The sequence below is a fragment of the Lolium rigidum genome, chromosome 3 (genome assembly GCF_022539505.1).
Source record: "Lolium rigidum isolate FL_2022 chromosome 3, APGP_CSIRO_Lrig_0.1, whole genome shotgun sequence".
NCBI lineage: Eukaryota > Viridiplantae > Streptophyta > Magnoliopsida > Poales > Poaceae > Lolium > Lolium rigidum.
In genome coordinates this window covers 16,692,038-16,711,604 of record NC_061510.1, presented here as the reverse complement: position 1 = coordinate 16,711,604, position 19,567 = coordinate 16,692,038, and the positions used below count along the sequence as shown (strand labels likewise).

Here is a 19,567-nt window from a genome sequence, read left to right as displayed (position 1 = left end):
GTGTCGTAGCCGTTTACTGCATCTAAGAGCGCATTGACATTCGCGTCCGGAGGAACTCCGGAGGTCACCTGGTCAAGATCAAGCTCCGGGTTATGCGCCAAGCACATGGTCAAGGCCATTGCAGCTGCGCCTCGGGCTGATGATGCTTGAAGATCCGTCACCAGCTCCGGAAGAACGTCCATCTTCTGTATAAGCTTGCGAACATTGCAAGTACGACTCCTTTTGATGGATAAGTTGTAGCATATCTTCCGGGAGGTGGAGATGAGGTCTTTGCAATCATCACCTGCAAGTTGAAGGAGATCGTCCCGGGGAAACAAGTTCCGACGCTTTTCCGGATACCCAAGTGGTTCTGCACGAGATAATCGAAGATAAGCATGCAGTTTAAGCACACGAAAAAGGTCGGAGCAAGCATTTACATAAGGTTCTAGCATAGTACCCAAGATGTTCTCACTGAGCACATCCCAGTGATGCTCCGCGGTTTCCATATATCTTTGGAGCCCAGTGAGTTCTTTTGCTGCCTCTTGATGGTCTCGCTGTCAGCATTTCTTTTCAATACAAATTCGCCCTTTTCCCTGGCATGCTCGGAGTTTTTCTCCGCCAGCTGTTTCTCGGCCTGCTCCCTTTTCAGTTCCGCCTCCTTTAGTTTCGTCTCCAATTCTTGGTACGAGGAGCGCAGGTTCTCAAGATCCGAAGAGGCTGTGGCAAGGGATGAGGATGCGCCTATAAAAAACACAAGTTAAAATCGAAAATACAAATTAAGTGATAAGCAAAAGGGCGGAAACCAACCTTGGGCTTCCGCCAGTTGCTTGTTTAGTTCTGCATTCGCATCTTTCAAAGTCCGGATATTTTCCGCCTGGCTTAAGGTAACGCGGCGCTGAAGGGCAATGTTTTTGTGCAGCTCATAATGCGGCGCTTCGTTGTTCTGTAAAGTTAGACAGAGCAGGAGTAAAAATTCCGCCTGCTTCGATGGATTCCTTTAAAGCATTATTGCCGGAACTTTTCCGCCATAATGCTTGGGGGCTACTTGCATCAACTTAAAAATCTTTCCGAAGTGATATTCGTCTAAGCATCTAAGCGCTAACGTACATCTACGTTTCCGCTTACATGCTTGGGGGCTACTGGGGAGTACCTTTTGCTTGCAGACGAGTTTGTCGAGGAAATGGCCGGCGTTCTTCTTAAAGTCCTGAATCTCCGCTGTGGCGACATCAGGTTTCCCCGGGCGTTGTCCAACATGGCGTTGAGCAAGTCTTGTTCAAGTTCCCATTTCTCCGCCTCAGTAAGTTTATTGAAAAACTTAGTTGCGTATGCCTTGGGGGTGGAAGTGAGGTCAGTCGGATCTCCAAAATTCTTCGGAAATACGACAATGTCGCCGGTACCGGCTCCGGTTCTTTCGGAAGAAGTAACCTCGGTTTCTCCTTGACCTTGTACTCCTGTTTCGTATTGAGCAGGTCCTTTGTCTTTAGGATCTTCTCCGCCCACCTTTTCGCTGCTAATCGGAACAATTTCCGGTGGAGTATTGGCGGCAGGAGGGGGAGAACGATCAGCTTGAGAAGGGGACGCTTGAGGAGCAGTATGAGACGTGCTTGGCGGAGCTGGAGTGGGTGGACCTACAGCCGGAGACTTTTTCATGTATTTGGTGATGGGCTCTTGGTTGGTGGTCCGGGTGGCGGCAGTGCTTGGATTGCTACATGCAAGCGAAGGGGTTCACGTCATAAACAACTTATCCAAGTAGAGATGTACCATACTCGGAAACTTACGGGGCGCCGGGGATGATGGGGCGCGAGCGTTTGCCGTCTGTTGCCGGCATTTTCAAACGTGCTTGCTCCGCTCTCTTCGAATTTAGCGGAGGGGCTTCACGGTCTTTGGCTTCTTGGCGGAGGCCTCGCCGCGGCTCCGGCTTCGAGCCGGAAGCTTTGGCGCGGGGACGCTTCGAAGGTCGAGGGGCCGCCTTGCGTGGTGCCTGTTCCTCTTCCTCTTCTTCGTCGTCCGGAACCTCCTCCGCCCCGTCGCCGCTGACAGGAACACGAAGAATGGTGCGAAAGTTTTCCTCCGCCAGAGTATCGAGCTGGAAGAAATAAGCATATAAGTTAAGATCAATATCTAAAAACTTGTGAAGTTTGAAGTAACCAAGGAAACTGAGCTTACCGGAGGACACTGGTCGTTGGTGTAGATATCCTTGATCAATTCCGGGACCGGCTGGCCCCGGCCTATTTTCACAAGCGTTTTGATTCTCCTTTTCAGAGAGTCAGCCGGAAGGTCGTGGCGGGTAGCCCGGAGCAGGTCGTCCGCCCCGGTGTATGCGCAGATTAATCGCGCGTTATGCCGCAGTGGCTGGATCCGCCGGGTAAACCAGCTCGAGTGTGAGTTGAGCTCCGGTTAGCCCATCATGGACTAGCCAAGATATTCTCCGCGCCGCCTTCTCCAAGATCGGAGTTTGGGCGAGTGAGGGAACGAAGCTCCGGCTCGCAAGTTCTTCCGGAGGCTCGTTGACGAATTTGGGCGAGCCGTCGTGGACGTTCGGAGCCGAGACGTTCTTTTCATAGAACCATCCGGCGTTCCGATGCCGGACGGATTCGTGCGAATCATGAGGTGGATACATGCGTCCAGGTCGGAGCATGAATGTCATGCTCCCACATTTCACCATTACTTTTTCCTTCGTTTCTTTCTTCACTCGGAAGAAGAACTGCCATAACTTGACATCCGGACGGATTCCGAGATGCCCTTCGCAAAGTGTAACGAAGTTGGAGAGGAGGAGGTATGAGTTTGGGCAGATGTTGTGCGGCTGGAGCCCGTATGTGCTGAGGATGGAGAGGAAACACTTTGAACAGGGAAGCGACAATCCGCGCTCCACCCAAGCTTTGGTCATAACCACTTCATCGGCTCCGGGCTTGGGGACGTCGGTGTCGCGTATGAAGCTCCAGTAGGCGGAGATCATACCCTCGTTCTGAAGCTCTCTGAGCTCCACATCGGTGGTTTCACAGGGCCACCATTGACCCCGTTCTCCTTCGCGGATCCGAGCTTTAGAAGCCCTCTTGTTTTCCGCTTCCTGCACCTTGGTTGCCATCCTTGCTTGACCTTCGAGTTCTTCTTAGAGTTCTTTGAGGAAGGGATCAGGCCTGGAGTGGTGCTGGAAGATGCGGAAAATGGTTGAGCTAGCCGGATGTCGGAAACATATGGTGGTAGGAACGCAATGGGATCCGGGCAAATTGGTTCCACGACATCGGGTTCCGGGTTACTCGGAGAACTACCAGTGCAGTGAGGAGAACCGTGAGGCATGCTTCCGGCTGCACCCATGCGAGCTAATTTGAGTAACCGGGAAATCTATACTACAGCTACTACTTCTTCTACAAGGCCGGCGCACGTACCGTCAATGGCGCGGTGGATCGACGGAGCTCCGGTGGAGTCGAGGTCGCCGGACTTGCAGGGAATCGCTTCGCGTGACCACGAATCGGCGGCGGACAGGATTTCCCATTCAACCGTGGGAATCTTGGCACGAGGGGAAGCTTGGGCCGGCGACGCGTGAAGCTCACCGTGGCAAAGCTCGCCGGAGATGAGATTTGACGGGCGGCGCGGCGCGAGGAAGAAGACGAAGTGGTAAGGTGCGGTGAAAGAATGAGGAATTACCGAGCCGCGGGGGTATTTATAGGCCACGCGCGGAGATTCGGGATTCGGATCCAACGGTGGAAACGGAACGGTCGCACCGTTGGATGGATGACACGTGTCTTAGGTCAAGTGCGGTAAAATGACGTGGAGGTAACTTAACCATGCACTCCCGATATTTCCGGTTGAAGATTTGCATCTGCGAAAATTTAGCGCGGGAAAAAAGGAGGTTGTGCGCGGGAAAAAAAGGAATCTCCGTTGCGATACCTAATCTGAAGACGAAGGATTTCCGAGTGAATGAGCCCGGAATCAAGTAAAAGTTTTTGAAGCTCTTCAAGATTCTCTTCGGATCCGAGTTGAATGAAGTCGGAGGAATGATGAATCTCGGAGAACTTCGGGGGCTCTTGTTGTGGGTATACTTTATGGGTATATCAACGGCATGGCCTAGATCCGGCAAGCCCGGGTGGCCCATAGATGGTGGTGAGGCGTGTGGCCCATCGGGCGGCCCGAGTTCGTTGTAGATCTCGAAGGATGAAGTCCGGCCCGAGAACGAGGAAGCCGGATCTCAACCGACCTACGAAGGAGGCCGGATCCGTGACGGCCCATGAAGTATCCGGATCCGAGCACGTACTTAGAGGAAGGCGGATCCTTGACGTACACGGCAAGACATTGTACCGTAGTTAGACAACTTGTATTCCGGCTAGGACTCTCCATGTAAACCCTAGATCCGTGCGCCTTTATAAGCCGGATCCCGGGAGCCCTAGAGGCACAACCACAACTCATTGTAACAACGCGAAAGCGCCCGGATAATTCCGGACAAGCAGCGATAGGCCCCGTCATCGTGCGGGTGTTCCGAAGCTGGGTAAATCGCGTACCACCGTCCCGTGTGCACTCCACCCTATGGCCCCTACTTCTTCTTCCCCTCGTGAGGATCCCTCCTCTGAGGTACCGTCGATTAGGCAACGACAATGGGTGCTTTATTATTTTAACAAGCAATTACACGTGATCTCTGCATAACTAAGATGCACACAGCCGTTTAAAAGTCTCAAATATCTCAAAATGAAAACAAAAAAAATACTACGAGTGGTACCATCCGTTTCTGCAAATCCACGGCTAAGATATGTCTCCTTGTAACTCCATAGGAAATAAAAGTTTAGGTAGCAGCTAAATCAGGGCCACACATAATACTAATTAGTATAACCATTTTTTGGCAATTATTCTAAAATCGGAGGGAGTAGTAGAGATTGAGCAATCGTGGATTTACTAACTGATGATGACAGGGTTAAATGAGACAGACGATGACTCGCATTTGCTTCAACAACAACCACTCATTGGCCGGAGGCATGGGTGGCGACAACTTCTTCCACCACTTTCAGAACACCTACTACCTTCATCTAAAAATAAGTGTCTTAGTTTTATCTACATATGGATGTATCTAGATACATCTTAGCCCATTTCTAGGTACATCTTAGTCCGTATTTAGAAAAAGTTGAGACATCTATTTTTAGATAGAGGGAGTAGTATTAATCTGCCTTGAACCAATGCATCTGCACCCATATCAATATCGTACTATATCCTGACAGAGACATGTTAGTGAGGACCAGAAACTACAACGGCGTTTATTAACTCGGAATTTGTTCAGTCATGTCTGACAGATAATATTATTTTCCTTATACGTGAGACGGCGTGGGGACCAATGGAGCTCCTGCTAATCAAGATCGATATGGTGCCTACTGCAGGTCTGAATATGATGGAGCTCCTGCTAACCAAGGCTGCTATACTGGATCTCAGCTGTTATATAACCCGTGGCGCGGAGACAAGTTTTAAGTAGCCAGCCTGCACGCACACACAGACACAGCACAGCACAGTCATGGCCATGGCTGCTCCAGACACGTCTTGCCTGGTAGGCCCTGTAGCGTTCAAGGACTTGAACTGGAAGGACGAGGACGAGATGGTGATCACCCCACCGGATGAGAGTGCGGACATTGTTTCCTCCCTGCCAAGCAACATAACAGGCCCCAACATTCAGCTGCGACAGTACCAGGGCGTGTGGCTGCTAGGCACGGTGGTTCCCGGGCTTATCTCCCTGCACCGTCGCTTCAGGTCGCGGCCGGGTGATGTGCTCCTCGCGAGCCCTGCCAAGTCCGGCACTACCTGGATCAAGGCGCTCACCTTCGCGACCATGGCACGATCCTCGTACCCGCCCTCCGCCCCTGACCACCCGCTACGCCGCCTCAACCCGCACGAGTGCGTCCCCTACATGGAGGACCTGTTCGTCAACGGCCACGAAGCCAAGCTGGAGGCACTGCCGTCGACAAGACTCATGCAAACGCACCTGCACTACTCCCTGCTCCCTCGCTCCCTCGCCAACTGCAAGACCGTATTCGTCTGCAGGTATGTATATTTATGCATTTTTTTTGTTTGTTTCTTCCTTTCTCTTGATATTCTTAGTTTACCAACGAGGGAAGACGCGCGCGCGGTGTATATATATGTCGTGTAGGGAGCCCAAAGATATGATTGTTTCGCTATGGCACTACCTGCATGGGGCTGGAGTGAACTTCTCCTTCTCGGAGGTGTTCGAGTTGACATGCGATGTCAAGAACCCAACGGCCCATTCTGGGACCATGTCCTGGGATACTGGAGCGCGAGCAAAGTCAGACCCGAGGGAGTCCTGTTTCTGAGGTACGAGAAGATGCTAGTCGATCCGGTCGGTACCGTCCGAGAGCTCGCGCGGTTCCTGGGCGCGCCGTTCTCGGCAGCCGAGGAGACGGCGGAGTTGCCGATGGAAATTGCCAAGCTGTGCAGCATAGGCAACATGAGAGGCCTCCAAGGGAACAAAACAGGAAGCATTGGGCAGTTTAAGTATGCGCACCAAAGCTTTTTCAGGAAAGGGGTCGTGGGGGACTGGGTGAACCATATGACGCCTGAGATGGCCCGCCGCATGGATGCCATTGTCGAGGGAAAGCTCCGGGGATCGGGGCTCACCTTCACGTCTTGATGGTGGTAGGGGTTAGTTAGTTATTTTTATGTATATTTCGGCTAGGTTTCTTTGTGTAGCCATGATCATCCCGTCCCTCTCCACCTTATGCAGGTGCAGAACACACGGAGCTGGCACATGACAGAGGAAGCAGCTACAAGCTCTCAGCTCCGGGTCCGTCCGTGATCATGTCCCCTCGCTCCGAGCTCTCAGCTCCCGTCTGTGCGCTGCAAGCTCTTGCAGCGATGCGAGTCGAAAGTGTGTGTCTGCCCGGTGTGTGTTGGCAATAGGCCCTTGCTATTTCCCTTCTTCATCGTACGTGATAGCTCAGCGAACTATGTATGGTTGCCTATGCGTTCTGTGTTAGTTGCTAGCTCTGAAGTGAACTGTCCTCTCCAATTTGTATGGAACTGTAATTTCATTTTCTATTGTTGTATGGAACCCTTGTTTTTTTTTTTTTTTACCTAGACTACGGCGGGCTTGCGCTAGCCTGGATAATATATTAACCTCTCCCAAAGGTTGTAAATCAAGGGGACATTACAACAATTTTAGAGGGCGCGAGCAGAGAAAGCAAGAGAAAAAGTTTGGGGGATCATAGCTATTGCGTCAAAAATTAAGAACATAGGCAGAAGAGGGAGTAGGACAACGATAAGGACAAAGTCTAATATCCACTATTCCGTTAAAAGCGAGAGCATTTCTCCTTTTTTAAATGGTCCAAGCAATGATGGTGTTGATCGTGGCTTCCTCGTAGGTGTGGTCATGTGTGAGTGAGATATCAGCAAATCACACAAGGTCATGGGTGTCGAAGTCTCGGTGGAAGAAGTTCCAAACTTCTTTTGCTTGGGGGCATAGGAACATCAGGTTGTCAATATCTTCGTCTTCAGAACATGAGAGGCAAGTGGTCGAGGGGGAAATGTTGAAGATAATAGCCAAAATACCACATATGGAAACCAAAAGTCTCAAAATACCATACTTGAAAACCAAAGTGCGAAAATACCACTCTTTTCAGTTTTTCAATGCCAAGCTACCACTAGTGACTAACTGAGACTAACTTTCTCAAATAAAGATGCAGATACCCTTACCTTTTCACACGTTAATGCATTCCATTCAGCACCGTTTAAACATCATTTCAGCACCATTTGAGAACCCATCCTATTAAGCAACCAATGAGCAACAATTCAACAACATTTTTACTATATTTCAGCAGCATTTTGACAGTATATTTTAGAAACCTTTCAACACAAATATATAGACAATATAAGATAGATATTCACGGAAAAACAAGGAGTGTGCGGGTCTTGGTCGGCGCCGATCAAGTCGGCATATAGTACCTCCCAGTAATGTTGGCAAATCCTATACATCGACCAGGTCGGTGTATACCTGGCGCCACACACCCCTATATGGGTCAGACCCAATTCGAATTTTATGAATTCTTCTCTTTTCTCTTGTTCTTTTTTTTTCTATTAGGTTTTTTATTTTATTTCTGTTTCCTTTTTCGGAAATTGTTATAGTTCAAAATATTCAAATTTGAAAATGTTAAAATTTGAAAGATGATCATATTTGAATATTGTTGAAATTCAAAATTGTTCAAAATAGAAATTTGTTAAAATTTGGAAATTGTTCAAAATATTAAAATTCAAAAAATGTTAAGATTCTAAATTTGTTCAAATTTTGAGAAAAGGTCAGATTCTGTATTCGTTCAAATTTTGAAAAAAACTTAGATCCAAAATTTACTGAAATTTGAAATTTGTTCAAAATATTTCAGATTCGAAAACTATTCAAATTTGAAAATTGTCAGAGTTCAAAAAAAAAATGAAAGGAGAGATAAGATACTGGGCCGGCCCAACGCTCCCGCCTGGGGTGCGCGGCGTCTTCTAAGGGCCGACCAGGGTGGCATATAGCTGCTCCCGTAATGTCTACACTAGTTTTTCTATAAAAAGAAAGTAATGTCTACTAGTTTATTTTTCTTGTTTTTTTTAGCTTAAGCAATGTCTTTTTTTTTTTTTTTTTTTTTTTTGAGGGGGAAGCAATGTCTTCTAGTAGTACTTTCAGCAAAAAAAAGAACATGTACGTATTACGGGCTGCTGACTGTTGCTCTCCATGGCCCATCTAAGCCCAACAACAACTCTGTTCACGTGACATTCGCAACCTCACGCCCGCGAGCACTCCCTCACACCGCCGAACTCCCCAACGCCGCCGCCGCCGTCAGCCGCAAATTGTAGCGTATCCTCCCCCCTTCTTCTCCCCCCAGTCGGGCGCGGCGCTGACGAAGCTCGAGCGGGGATGAAGGCCGGGAGGAAGAACCTGCAGCGCGCGTGCCAGGACGGCTCCGCCGTCACGCTCGCGGAGGGCGAGAGCATCATGCAGGTCGTCACGCTGCGCGGCTCCAATCTCATCGAGGTACACGCTCTTCTCCAGGCCTCCGAGCCTCTTAAAACCTCGCTTTGCGCCGCCCGCCCGCCGATCTCTCACTCGCTCGCTCGCTTGCCGCCGCACGTGCTCTGTTTGCTAGGTCACGGACGGCGAGGGCGTCAAGTCCCTGGCCCTGTTCCCGGCCAAGTTCCAGAAGAGCTTCTGGATCAAGAACGGTGAGTGGCTCGTTTGTGAATACAGTACTTGTGATCAAGAACTTATGCTGAACTTGTCCGTGCACCTGATGGGTTTGCTTATGGCCGCTCTGAACGTGCAGGGAATTTCGTGGTTGTGGATGCTAGTGGGAGGGACGAGGCTCTCGAGTCAGGAAGCAAGATAGGGTGCGTCGTGTCGCGGGTCCTCTTTCATGAACAAGTTCGTGCTCTCGAAAAATCCGGTGAATGGTGAGTTACTGGTTCCTCTGCTGTAACTGACTGCTACTGACAACGTAGGAATTGGACTTATGTATATGTAATAGGATAAGTTTGTGCTGGAGTAGAATGATCAGTAGGTCCAGGCCACACAGCTGCTTCATTTTTTGCATGTGTTTACTTCACATTGCGATTGCCTACTTTCTCTCTGTTGTTGCTGTATCCTGTATGTGGTGTCTATATTCATTGCTTTCGTTCTTCCGATTTTCCTAGTATACGATGCAAGATTGCCACAAGCCGTACATGTTTGACCTTCTAATTGCTGTGCAACTTTGGATTTGAATTCACTTGCCCAATGAGTCACGTAGCAAGAAAGAATCACCAATGCAGTTGTTTATGTAAACAGACTTAATCCTTGCTTTATCTTTCTGTAGATCATGTAAAAAGTAACTACAAAAATCCACAGAAAATGCAGCTACTAAATTTGGTAATGAGTTAGCATGGTCGCTATGGTTGTTTGTTTCAAGTCCATTATTGTTGAGTGGCCGAAGATGTTCAATAGCTTCCGATATTGAACCACTTTTAGACAATTGTAGACTTCCCTTTTGTTGCCTGAAAATTTGTAAAAATACACCCTCCCTTGCAATATTTGTAAATTTCTTCGGTTTCGGATAGCTGTTATTTAACTGTATATCTATCTACATGAAGGTCAATATGTGGAAGGCTGAAATCTACTTGCCACTATGCTCTGTTGTTTCCTGTATTTGACTGTATAACTATCTCTCTAGTATGTGCATACACCCATTTCCATATGTTTTTGGTTTACTAGCAGTTTCTACAGCAGTTTCTGTAGTATAACTATTAAAGTATGCATACGGAGGCTCCAAAAACCCATAATTTCTTAATCTTCTGATTTTCTTAAACATTGAAATTAATTCACTTTTCCCGTGATATGTTGGTTGCCGGTGCATTTCAGTGGCCTCAATGGGTTGTTTCTGATTTCACTTGATGTAGCGGACACAAAAAATGACAGCGAGAACTGATACTAAAATCAAATGTTTTTTGTATTATAAATCGTAGCAAAATGCTAGGACTGAAGATACTCTAAGGTTCTTGCAGAAGGTCTTGTAATAATGTGTTAGTTTGTTGTGCTTTTGCAAGATATAGCTTATACTTGTTAAAGCAAGTATTGGTAGCTAGAGTCTTTTGATTGGGTGCCTCTGATTCTGTCATGTATCTTATCCTAGGCCAGCTATCTTCAAGTCAGCTTCCAACAGTTGGGCGCCAGGAGCAGAAGGAACAAAGTCGCAGGTTGAGAAAGAGCAGAACTCTGATGAAGATGACGATGATCTGCCACCACTCGAGGCGAACACAAACAGAAATAGAACGTTTGACGTGCAGTCTGATACAGAAAGTGATTCTGATTCTTAAACTGTTAGAGACAATAATAGGCATGGATGCTGTGATATCTATGTATGACCCAAATCACCAAGGAAACCCTGTGACTGTTTTCCGAACAACTAGCTCTGGGTTACCATCAACTTGTAATAGCAATGATGTTCCCAGGACATGAAGCTCTGGTTTCCTGATGTATTTATGCACAATTTTGGGCACGGCTTCAAACATTGGCCAATCTGTCGGGGCATTCTGTGAACTTTTTTGACCTTAACGGAACATGAAGCTTGCCACTTGTACTATTATGTTGCATGTTATTGTGGATGTTCGAATAATTGAACTATTATCCCCTAGAAAATATAATTAAACTGTGCTCAAGACGAAAAGTTCTTCAGTTCAGCAGAAACTAGTTTCTTTTGTTGAGGATTTCAGCAGAAACTAGTACAGTAGTTGTAACTCTCCTCTGTTTCTTGTTTCTGAAGCTGTGGGGAATCTGAACAAATCAAAGTCAGATTGGTGGGAACTGGATAAAGATCCTCGTTGGTTGTGGATTGATTCAACTGACCTGGCACTGTCAGCAACCAATTGACGTGGTAAGGCCAACCTTAATTGTGATGGCTTTGCTTATTCTGCAAGTGTTTGTGCTCATGTCTGCTACCTATAAGTTCCCAACATACTTGCCGCTGTTCTGTAGTTTAATTATGCGCTTTGTGCATCCCAGGTCTTAAGATGGTGCATCGTAAGTTTGTCGTGAGATACTGCATGATGGCTGATGCCATTGCTGAGAAGTTTTGGTGAAGTTGAGAAGAAAGAGCGAGCATCCATCGTGTACTCTCTGAAGTTGAGAAGAAAACCCAGAGCTGGTGGGCGGCCTCTCATTGGCCCATCCAAATTCACCCATGTGAACAGGAACGAGCCCCGTCTTCTTTTCATGGCACAAAGATGTGGTCTCAGACATTGACACGGTCGCGAGATTTTGCACTTTGACTATTGACTATCAGTTCTAGGTCGACCTGCGCCAGCCATTGTCGCTTTGTTGGTTGCACGTTGAAATCTTGCTAGAAGATGTTTGTAATCCTCCATAATGATCTTAAAGATGTTTTTTCTTTGGACTGTAATCTTAAGATGTAGACTGAAGCTGATCGGTCAGGGGCAATGGTGTATAGCAGGACGCAAAGAACACAATTGGATGATGAACATTCAGGATCGCAAAGGTCTTGGTTGATCGATTCGCCTGTACATATATACAATCTCGAGATCTCTTCAGCTGAGAGTCGAAACGAAACAGAAAAGGTAGCAAAAATGTGTTCATACACGTTGACTCGTTGAAAAGAGAGCTAAACAATTCTCTCTAGCTTGGTGGATCACCGGAGCGGCCGCTTCCGGCTGAACCGTCGGGCGGTGGCGAGCAGCCCGACGCCGACGCACACCGCCCACGCGCCCATCTCCAGCGCCCACCGCACCGTCTCCATCTCCGCCGCCTCCTCGCGCCCCCTCCAGCACTCATCGTCACCGCTGTCGTCGCTGCCGCCGTCGTCGTCGCCGACCACCTCCCACTCCTCCTCCCCGCAGGCCCCGCACCCGCACGGCTCCTCCTCCGGTATCCCCTCCAGCCTGGTCAGGCACCCGATCGACGCCTTCGCCCTGGCCCGCACCAGCACGCCGCCCTCCGCGAGGACCACCACCTCCGCCACCCGCGCCCGCGACGCCAGCGCGCGGCGGCACTCCACGCGCCACCCTCCGGCGTCACCTTCAGCGCGCCGCACGAACACGCCGTCCGCCGCCAGCTCCCTCCCCGCGAACACCGCGAACCAGGAGAGAGCGTGTTCTATTTGCTCATCACTTAGTTCAGGCAAGCTTCGAGGGCAGGTTGTTTCAACATCCAACAGAGTATATTAGCATCATCTTCATTCACGGACAGAGCGTGTCTCCCTTCCACCATCAAGCAGGGGATTGGTAACATCAGAGTTACGGAGTATTAAACTGCAGAAGACTGTAACATCATTCGAGGACACCGAAATAATCATCTGCTAATTATTGAAGCATCCTGGTAGTAGGCTAGTAGCACTGCAAATGGATTGGTAACATCAGTGTTTGACACTGATATATAATCAGGAATATGTTAAACTGTAGAAGACTGTAAGCATAAGCCTCAAAATGGAGAAGAGCAATTAAGTGAAACTAGCATAACTGTGCCACGGAGAATCAAAAGAAGGAAAAAACAGTAGCCAACGTCAATACTGGTTAATAGCCAATTTAACTAACTGCAGGCAGGACTATATGCACCTAGCTCAGGAGATCCTCTCTGAAACGCCTATCTAAGGGGTGCTTCAAGTCATATAGGAGAACAGAAACAAAGTCAGGACGAGATCTTCGGGGACACTAAATTGCGAAATATGGCAAAATAGTTCGTTCTCTGTTAAAGATGGCTCGGAAATAAGGTTCTGTGAGGATAAATGGCTAGGTAATGCCACGCTCCGAGAATAATTTCCAGCTTTGTATAATAATGTGCACAACAAAAGCAATACAATTTCTAATGTGTTGGAAACTTTCCCACCCAATATGACATGCAGAAGAGATGTCATTGGTCCTAGGATTGTATCATGGATAGCGTTGCTACACCGTCTTGCTATGGTCCATTTGACACAGGGTCCGACGAGTTTCATTGGAATTTACATGAGTGGTAAATTCTCTATAAATTTGATGTACAAAGCATTAATCCAACAAGATATGCCGGTTGAAAATAACAAAAAAAAAATGGAAGATGAAAATACCGCTAAAAAATAAAGTTTCCGCGTGGTATCTTCATCGAGGTGTAATCCTAACTAATCCTTCTGCCACCATGACGGAATTATCAAACACTTATTCTTCTAGTGCCAATTTACTAAATCTATATAGTCAGGTTCTACCTTATACCCTCCATGCAGCGTTGCAAGTATATTTGGAAACTAGTTAAATGGTGTGAATCATAGATTTAAACTACTTACTAGGATGGAAGCGGTTTCCGTTATTTGGTTAGTATGGCTATGTACAAATGACAAGATTTTTAATGATAAATATTATTCTCTCATGCAGGCTATCCAACAGTACCACACTCCTTTCATGGTTGTTTCTACAGCGTGTGGAGCATCGTTTACAAGGTTGGAGTACACAGCGAGGGATATTTTTATCTAACATGGATGACAGCACAATCTTGGATCGGTCCTCCATCACCATAGGCGCCTCTACAGTTTCTGTGATGATTACTTGTATTGCACCTTTTATTTTACAGTTCATAGTTTTGATCTAAACGGTTGTGTGCATCTTAGTTATGCATAAACGGGATGTAAATGTTTAAACCTTTTAAATAATAAAGCGTTATAAAAAAATAAGTGCAGTTGTTACTCTTTCCATGAAATTCAGTACCGCACTCTGAAAATATATGCAACCTGATCTTGTAAGGCAACTTAATCGAGAGACATATCTTGGAAACTAACTAACCTGGTCTTGTGTGATGAAAATCAGTACATTAAGTAGCATGGTGGATCTTATCTGATAATCACCCATGAGAGAGCTGTTTTCCTGACAGCCAAGAACAACAATTTTTATTGACGGCCTGCTGGATACTGTAGAAAGAGATATAAATAACATTTCACTGCATAAATGTCATTGATAGAAAGGAGCCAAGGAAGGACGAACATCTCAGAGAGTTACCAAGCAAGAAACAACTGCTTAAACTAGCACCTTTTCTTAAGACACCTTCCCTTGGTTGAATCAAGTAAGTCGTCCACACTTTTCCATGTTGAAGTTTTACCATGGCTAGTTCAAAATACTAAAGAGTAGAGTAGGCTCGTTGGGATGTGTGCTGGCTGCTCTCTCCATGGCAGTCTCTACGGCTCCAAAATTATCATCGTCGCAAAGTACTTCATATTTTACAATGCTGAGACGGGGGAGGTTTTTGATTCCAAATTCCAGAGAGTCGGCTTCAGTTATGCGCAGGACCTTAAGCTCTAGTTTTTCTAGCTTAGGCATGGATCCTTCCGCAAACATCAGATCTACCGGCTGATAACATACTTCATAAATAAAAGACCTCAAAAGTTGGAACCCAATTTCACCACTGATTCTGAGCCTCTCATTTGACTTTGTTACTACTTCCAGAACAAGAATGAGCAGAGCAGGTAAGGCTCCAAGGATGCAGAGATCATCCTGCTTAACTACCTCCACTTCAAGGCGTAGCTGTTGGAGGTTTCTAAGGGAGCTCACCCATTCCGGAACCCGTGTAACGGCTGAAGACTTGGTAATAAGTTTCTCAAGGGTGACAATGCACAAAGGTTCCTGTAAGAGGCTGCTCCCATTCCTCAGATTCAGAGAACGTAGATTTTGATTGCCTAGCTTACACTGGGATGAGACCGTAACTCTGCCGCACTCAACCATATCAGTATCACTGTAAGAATCAACATCGATTTCTTGGAGGACCAGATTCCTCAAATTTTTTAGCTGCCCAAGGCCCCATAGGAAGTCAAATCCCTGAATGTAGACCGTGATGGCTTTCAAAGTCTCCAGTGCTTGCATCTTCGCAATCCCATCAGGAAATTTAATACAACCGTCAGCAAGCAGATGCGACAATTTTCCAAGATTAACAATAGATGCAGGTAATTCCTCTACCCCGTTGCATCTTATGTCCAGCATCTCTAAGCACCCCAAACGCCCGATTTGTTTTGGGAGCTCACTTATTCCTGTCCGTTTGAGGTTAAGATACCTCAGGTGAATTAACATCACTATATCTTCAATATGATGGTTTTTCAAGTTGCAATACTCAAAGTCCAGAACACGCAAATGTACGAATTTCTGCAAAGGAATTTCCACAGAAAAAATGAACACATTAACGGACCGGACATGAGAAAATACCAGACCTGATGTTGGTATCGTCGAATTTCCTTGTTTGTTGAGTTGCAGAGAGAGTCGACGAACTACTTTATTTTCTGTCCTATTTGTAAGAATGGGAACACCAACCAAAGTAACGAAGTTCTCTTCAATTGACTTGGATATGATGAAATCAAGAATTATGTTATGAACTCGGCAAGTCTTCACCCTACCATGTTGATTTATCTTCACGGGTTGGATCAAACTCCTATTGAGAAGCTCATTAAAATACTTCTCTCCTATCTCGTGTACCGTATATCTGTCTTCTTTGTGAACGAACCCTTCACCAATCCATCTCCGTATCAGACCCTTCCTTCCAATAATAGCATATTCCGGAAATATACTCATATATAAGAGACAACTTTTTAGATGAGGAGGCAGGTCAAAGTAACTAAGTGACAATATATTCATCATTACTTTGACTCCATGATTCCTTTCAAGTGCACGACCAATTGAATATTTCACTTGATGCCATAAATCCTCTGTTCTCTCTTTATTAGCTAACAAACTCGAGATGGTAATGATTGCTAGAGGTAACCCATCACATTTTTGCAATATCAGATCAGAAACTTCTTCAAGGTGTGAAGGGAAATCTTCATTGGAATCGAATAGTCTTCTGTGAAATAACTCTCTTGAATGCACCACATTAAGACGCCTTATACCATAAATATCACCACTGAATGATGAACGGCACAATTTGGCAACATCATTTATACGAGTAGTGGTGATTATGATGCTGCCAGAACTAGTCATGGGGAATGCAAGCTTAATAACATTCCATGTATCAACATCCCATATATCATCAACAACAACAAAATACCTGCATGTGGATTCTTGAGTGATATTAACATGGTTTTATTATAAAGATTGCATAACAAGGTAAACAAAATAATTAAACTTTTTCATTGTGAAAGTAACAACAAACAAAATGCAATGCAATAAAGTTGACAAATATGTGAAATCATATATGTTACACACATAATTCTTGTGTGTACAAGGATCCACGTTGATTTGTTTGGTACAAACCTAAGGGCTAGGCCATAGCATACAATTCATACATGACCATAGAAAATAGAGAGAATTCCATTTTTTACCCTTTAGTTGTGCAATTGTGACACATATTACCTCATTTAGTGGAGCTTCTACCAAAATATCCTATTTAGGAAACTTTAAACATGGTTTCGTCCTAATTTAACATTTTGCATATAATTGTTCGATATGATATAGGCATGATACGGCGATGTGGAGCGACAAAATATGTAAATATTGAAGTGCCTCATGGACGATTATGTCCAAACTTGTTTAATCCATATGTTCCACTCCTTACTATTGTCTTGATACTTTTGGACCCCGATCATCATCTAATACCTTACCTAATGGACACACATAAAAAAAATAAGGATCCAAAGCTTTTAAAATTGGTAATCTACATGAATTTTCAATAAGTGGGGTAATTAGTGTCACAAATGCATAGCTAGAGGGTAAAAAGTGGAAAGAATGATCCACAATGTTAACAAGATACAACAATTCATACAAGAGATAGATTGTAACGTTATGACGAATAACCATACATACTTTGGCCTAGAATACACGTCGATCAGGGATTCGTGAGCATCGAGAAAAAAATGTAGCTGGTGTGATCCAAACTTCCGGTGATGTAGAACATAATAAAATCTACATAATACTTACATACTTAAAAGTGCATTTCCCCTCTAAACTATTGGCTGGCCTAAGCAGTGGAGCCATGGTTTCGACATGGGGATCATATCAACTTTTAATATTGCATCGTTAGGGCATGTATAACGCCCGATGCTATTAGGGGCGCTTAGATTGGGAAAAGTAACAAAATAAAACCAGATTATATTCTCAGCGTTTTAGTCCTCAACGGGAGACGCTAACCACAGGCGCTAATTGCCCAGCCGCTTTGCCTATCCTCTCTGCGCTATGCTCGATACGGGGGAAAACGAGCTAACCGCTCGACACGCTTTCTTGCGTCGATGCCGCAGAGACGCCAGGAATTAAACACTGAACTGCCGATCAACCGGGGATTTGATCCTAGTGTCGGGGCCTAAGCACCCGCGTTGTACTTGCCCTTATAACATCATAACAATATTTTACTACTGCAGTTATATGTGGTGTGAGCCGTGAAACCGTGAGAGGTGAGTAGACAAGGTACAGAAAGTGTAATCTGCATAATCTACTATTCTCAGTGATTAGCTCTTAAGTACCCATCTCTCAGCGTACTCTGCATAATCTTCTATCAGTGAAGTAGACATTGTACAGAAAGTGTACCTTTTGCCTGCTAAGAAATCAGTAATCTTTCTGACGAGCTGTTCTATGCTACCTGCTTCAGTTTTAGCATAATCTGTTCCAGTAACTTCACTGAGAATAGTTCTGAATATATTCATTTTATCTGGATTTCGCGACACGGATAAGAAGGCCCGACACTCGAATTTTTCTTTCAGATGTTGATACACTTGGTTTGCAAGAGTTGTCTTGCCCATTCCTCCAGGTCCTACAATGGATACCAACTTCGCTTGTTCTCGTGTTGACGCACCTTCAGTCAACAATTTGACAATCTCGGCTCGAGATTCATCAATTCCGACAAGCTTTGACGCGTCCTCAAAGACAGCAAGAGCTCTAGGGTCAACGGTTGCATTCATGGTCTTGGAGGAGGCCTCACGAGTCTTGTACCTCATGTTCCTCTCGCCCACCTCAGTGATCTGTTTCTTCAGATCATGAATTTCGTTTCCAATACGACGACGAGCCTTCATATTTCCCAACTTACCTAGTGCGTGATTCATCTTCTCGATGAAGCCCTCCGGCTTTGTGTCCTTTTCAGCGACACTTAGCATGAAATCGTCGATGCAATCCTCCATGACGTAGGACAGCTCTCGCACCTCATTGATCCAAACTTTATCCTGCGGATCAGGATCCTCCTCCTCTGACATCTTCATGAGAAATGTGTCCATGGCAGTGAGTTCATGAGTGAGGGACTTGATATCCTTATGCACCCCCTTGAAACGCTTGTACTTATCGCCAAGCAGAGTAGCCAGCTTCTCCAGGACGGGTTTGAGGGCCCCCGTCACCACGCTCACCAGAGCCGCCTCCATTCCTGCAGTACCTGATAGCTCAGTTAATCTGTGTGGAACTGCAAATTCAGTGTAGATCGTCGTGCGAACTGGCGTGGCAGTAACTTTTCGTAAGTCACTGCAATGATTTAATCCAAGACAGTAGCTATTGAATTCAGCATGCTACTCGATGTAAGAATGCTTTCAACACATATGTGTATCATGTAATTGTTGAAATGAATTTGTAAATAAAGTTGCCTAGCTTGTTGATTACAAGACATATATAACAGATTCAGATTTAAATGAACATATAAAAAGGATTAACTTTTACATGTTTCGATCAGTTAATGGAATGATATACATGCTTGCAAGGTCACGTGTAAAAGATATACGCTGTACACTGGTACTAGAGGAGAAGCACGGCAGAGGAGATGGGATCGTCATATATACCTGCCTGGATCGACCTGCCGTGGAGGATATATGGCCTCGAGCTGTGGCCGCGCGCGGCAAAAAGGAGGTCAGCGACAGGGAAGACGGAAGAGGAGATGGGATCGGATCCCGTGGGCTGCCGGGCGGGATCGACCTGCCGCGGAAGAGGAGGTCAAGCTGACACCGGCGGCGATGCAAGTGCAGCACAGGAGGGCGCGACAGGTTGTCTTGCCGATCGTTGCGCCACAGAACGAAGAAAATTCTGAAATATGTGAAAGCAAAGCAGGTTTAGATAAGATCGTGTCATGGGCATACAAGGAAGTTGATTGGCTATATTCTTAGCTCAGCTCTCGGTGTTGGCGTTAGGTAAACATAATGACAACATCTAGAATATAGAAAGCATCAACATG

General features: G+C 45.9%; 3 protein-coding genes and 1 pseudogene across 4 annotated transcripts; 2 read left to right on the top strand and 2 right to left on the bottom strand.

Moving 5' to 3' along the window:
• Positions 1 to 5,415: 5,415 nt before the first annotated feature.
• On the top strand, positions 5,416 to 7,034 carry LOC124694827 (annotated as a pseudogene).
• Positions 7,035 to 8,751: 1,717 nt separating this feature from the next.
• LOC124694825 (probable RNA-binding protein EIF1AD) lies at positions 8,752 to 11,060 on the top strand. 2 transcript variants are annotated; one of them, XR_007000498.1, is made up of 5 exons: positions 8,752 to 8,977; positions 9,090 to 9,165; positions 9,267 to 9,393; positions 10,608 to 10,877; positions 10,912 to 11,060. XR_007000498.1 is itself a non-coding variant. In XM_047227762.1 (4 exons), exons 1-4 carry the CDS (start codon positions 8,861 to 8,863, stop codon positions 10,789 to 10,791), a joined length of 504 nt encoding a protein of 167 aa, XP_047083718.1. In that variant the 5' UTR covers positions 8,752 to 8,860; the 3' UTR covers positions 10,792 to 11,060. The 2 variants fall into 2 exon arrangements, 1 of the variants encoding a protein (XP_047083718.1); XM_047227762.1 differs by having other exon boundaries at positions 10,608 to 11,060.
• A 1,059-nt stretch (positions 11,061 to 12,119) lies between these two features.
• On the bottom strand, positions 12,120 to 13,678 carry LOC124694414. The gene is made up of 2 exons (XM_047227401.1): positions 13,665 to 13,678; positions 12,120 to 12,612 (listed from the first exon to the last, which is right to left on the bottom strand). The coding sequence occupies exons 1-2, from the start codon at positions 13,676 to 13,678 to the stop codon at positions 12,120 to 12,122; spliced, it is 507 nt and encodes a 168-aa protein (XP_047083357.1).
• An 806-nt stretch (positions 13,679 to 14,484) lies between these two features.
• Positions 14,485 to 18,770, bottom strand: LOC124694823 (disease resistance protein PIK6-NP-like). Its single transcript, XM_047227760.1, has 2 exons — positions 17,950 to 18,770; positions 14,485 to 16,477 (listed from the first exon to the last, which is right to left on the bottom strand). Exons 1-2 carry the CDS (start codon positions 18,768 to 18,770, stop codon positions 14,554 to 14,556), a joined length of 2,745 nt encoding a protein of 914 aa, XP_047083716.1. The 3' UTR covers positions 14,485 to 14,553.
• Positions 18,771 to 19,567: the final 797 nt, after the last annotated feature.